This window comes from Mustela nigripes, chromosome 1 (genome assembly GCF_022355385.1).
Source record: "Mustela nigripes isolate SB6536 chromosome 1, MUSNIG.SB6536, whole genome shotgun sequence".
NCBI classification, from domain to species: Eukaryota; Metazoa; Chordata; class Mammalia; order Carnivora; family Mustelidae; genus Mustela; species Mustela nigripes.
In genome coordinates, this window is record NC_081557.1 from 85,613,904 (window position 1) to 85,616,091 (window position 2,188).

Here is a 2,188-nt window from a genome sequence, read left to right on the forward strand (position 1 = left end):
ATCCCGAGGCGTTAGCAAGGGTGTAAACAAATTCTCTTCTTCCTTAGGGATGGGGGTCTCTGGAGCAGTGATCCTGAGGGAGTCTCTGTAACTACATCCCTGAGATCTCTAATCCAGAATAAAACTCCTTAGTCTCCTGTTATTTGTGGGCATTAGGAAAGGATGCTGTGTCATGCCTAGTATTTGGAGACTTGAGCCAAACTCACAATCAGATCAAGTTCAGCTCAGCAAGACAACTAGAGGTTTTGATTCTCAAAGTAGAGAAGCAGAAGCAGAGGGTCTGAGATGTGAGTTGTCACTTTCTGATCACCGGGGCCATTTGGGTGTCCATGAAAGAGACGGGTGAGAGCCAATGGAGAACAGCCCTGTGACTGGAAGCAGAAGGAGGTGAGTGCCTGGCTGACCTGGTCTGTCCTGGAGCAGAGGGGGTAAAAGCTCAAACCCCAGGACCCGGACCACCTGAGTTCACCTTCTACTGTAACTTAGCTGCACCAGGACTGGTGCAAGTCACTTGGGTCCAGGGTCGTCATCTGTGAAATGGGGATACTCACAATGCCACACAGCATTTAGAACAGCGCCTATCCTATAGCTGGTACTCAGCAAACGTTCCTATCATCGTCTTCTTATGTCACTCCCTGCACTTCTGTGGTGTGTAGCCCTGTCTCTGTCTCAGTGACTTGTTTCTTTTTCCCTTACAGACCCTCCTAGAGGACAATGGCTGCAGATAACGCCTCCACTGTGACAGAGTTTGTCCTTGCAGGCTTAACAGATGAGCCAGAACTCCAGATGCCCCTCTTCTTCCTGTTTCTAGGTTTCTATGTGGTCACGGTGGTGGGGAACCTGGGCCTGATAACCCTGATTGGGCTGAATTCTCACCTTCATATTCCCATGTACTTTTTCCTCCTCAACTTGTCCTTCATAGATTTTAGTTATTCCACTACTCTCACCCCTAAAATGCTCATGGGTTTTGTCTCAAAGAGAAATACCATTTCCTATGCAGGGTGTATGACTCAGTTTTTTTTTTTCTGCTTCTTTGTCTTTTCTGAATCCTACATCTTGTCGGCGATGGCATATGACCGTTATGTCGCCATCTGTAAACCACTGCTGTACACAGTCACCATGTCTCCTCAGGTGTGTTTCCTCCTTTTGTTGGGTGTTTATGGGATGGGGGTGTTTGGGGCTGTGGCCCATATGGGAAACCTAATGTTTATAACCTTTTGTTCTGACAACCTCATCAATCACTATATGTGCGATATCATTCCCCTCCTTGAGCTCTCCTGCAATAGCTCGTATATAAATTTGCTGGTGGTCTTTATTGTTGTGACCATCGGCATTGGGGTGCCCATTGTGACCATTTTCATCTCTTATGGTTTCATTCTTTCTAGTATTCTCCATATTAGTTCTACTGAGGGCAGATCTAAAGCCTTCAGTACCTGCAGTTCCCATATAATTGTGGTATCTCTTTTCTTTGGATCCGGAGCCTTTATGTACCTCAAACCACCTACTATTTTACCCCTTGACCAGGGGAAAGTGTCTTCTGTATTCTACACTGCTGTGGTGCCCATGTTCAACCCATTAATCTATAGTCTGAGGAACAAGGATGTCAAAATTGCCCTGAAGAGAACCTTAGGCAGAAAAATCTTCTCTTGAAAATGACTGAGAAAGGAGATCCAAAGTTTTGTTTATCAGAGTGTTTCTTTTTCTCTTCTATGAGGGAAACAAATGCCAGTGCTTGTTCTCCTATTCTTAGAGGAAAAATTTTAAATTTTATGTTCTTAAGCATAAGTATTCTCTCTACTCCTTATTCCACCCTAACTATTCTAATCATTTTACAAAAATAGTTTCCACAGTCATAGATGGTACTTTTGAAGAGGCCTAAGAAATAATTTAATCTAGCCCTTCATGTGATGCATTACACACAGGAGACTCATAAATGTTTTGTAGGTCGTCCAGGGGCACACACGTGCCTCATGCCGGACCTGGGACTGGCATCTGAGCCCCTGAATTCTAATCCACTCTGCTCTTCTTTCTTTTAGCCATTGTGATGCACCTTTTTCCTGGCAGATTTCATTTCCAAGGTTTTTATTTTTATTTTTACATTTAAAGCTATCTCATCTATTTATAGTGATGTCATGCAACTTTTCAAGAGTTTAATCTTTTGAACACTATTTTTGCAACAATGTTGGAG

At 43.6% G+C, this 2,188-nt stretch overlaps 1 protein-coding gene across 1 annotated transcript; it reads left to right on the plus strand.

The window, feature by feature from the left end:
- The first annotated feature begins 705 nt into the window (after positions 1-705).
- LOC132012362 (olfactory receptor 8B12-like) lies at positions 706-1,650 on the plus strand. Its single transcript, XM_059392283.1, has one exon. The coding sequence runs from the start codon at positions 715-717 to the stop codon at positions 1,648-1,650; it is 936 nt and encodes a 311-aa protein (XP_059248266.1). The 5' UTR covers positions 706-714.
- Positions 1,651-2,188: the final 538 nt, after the last annotated feature.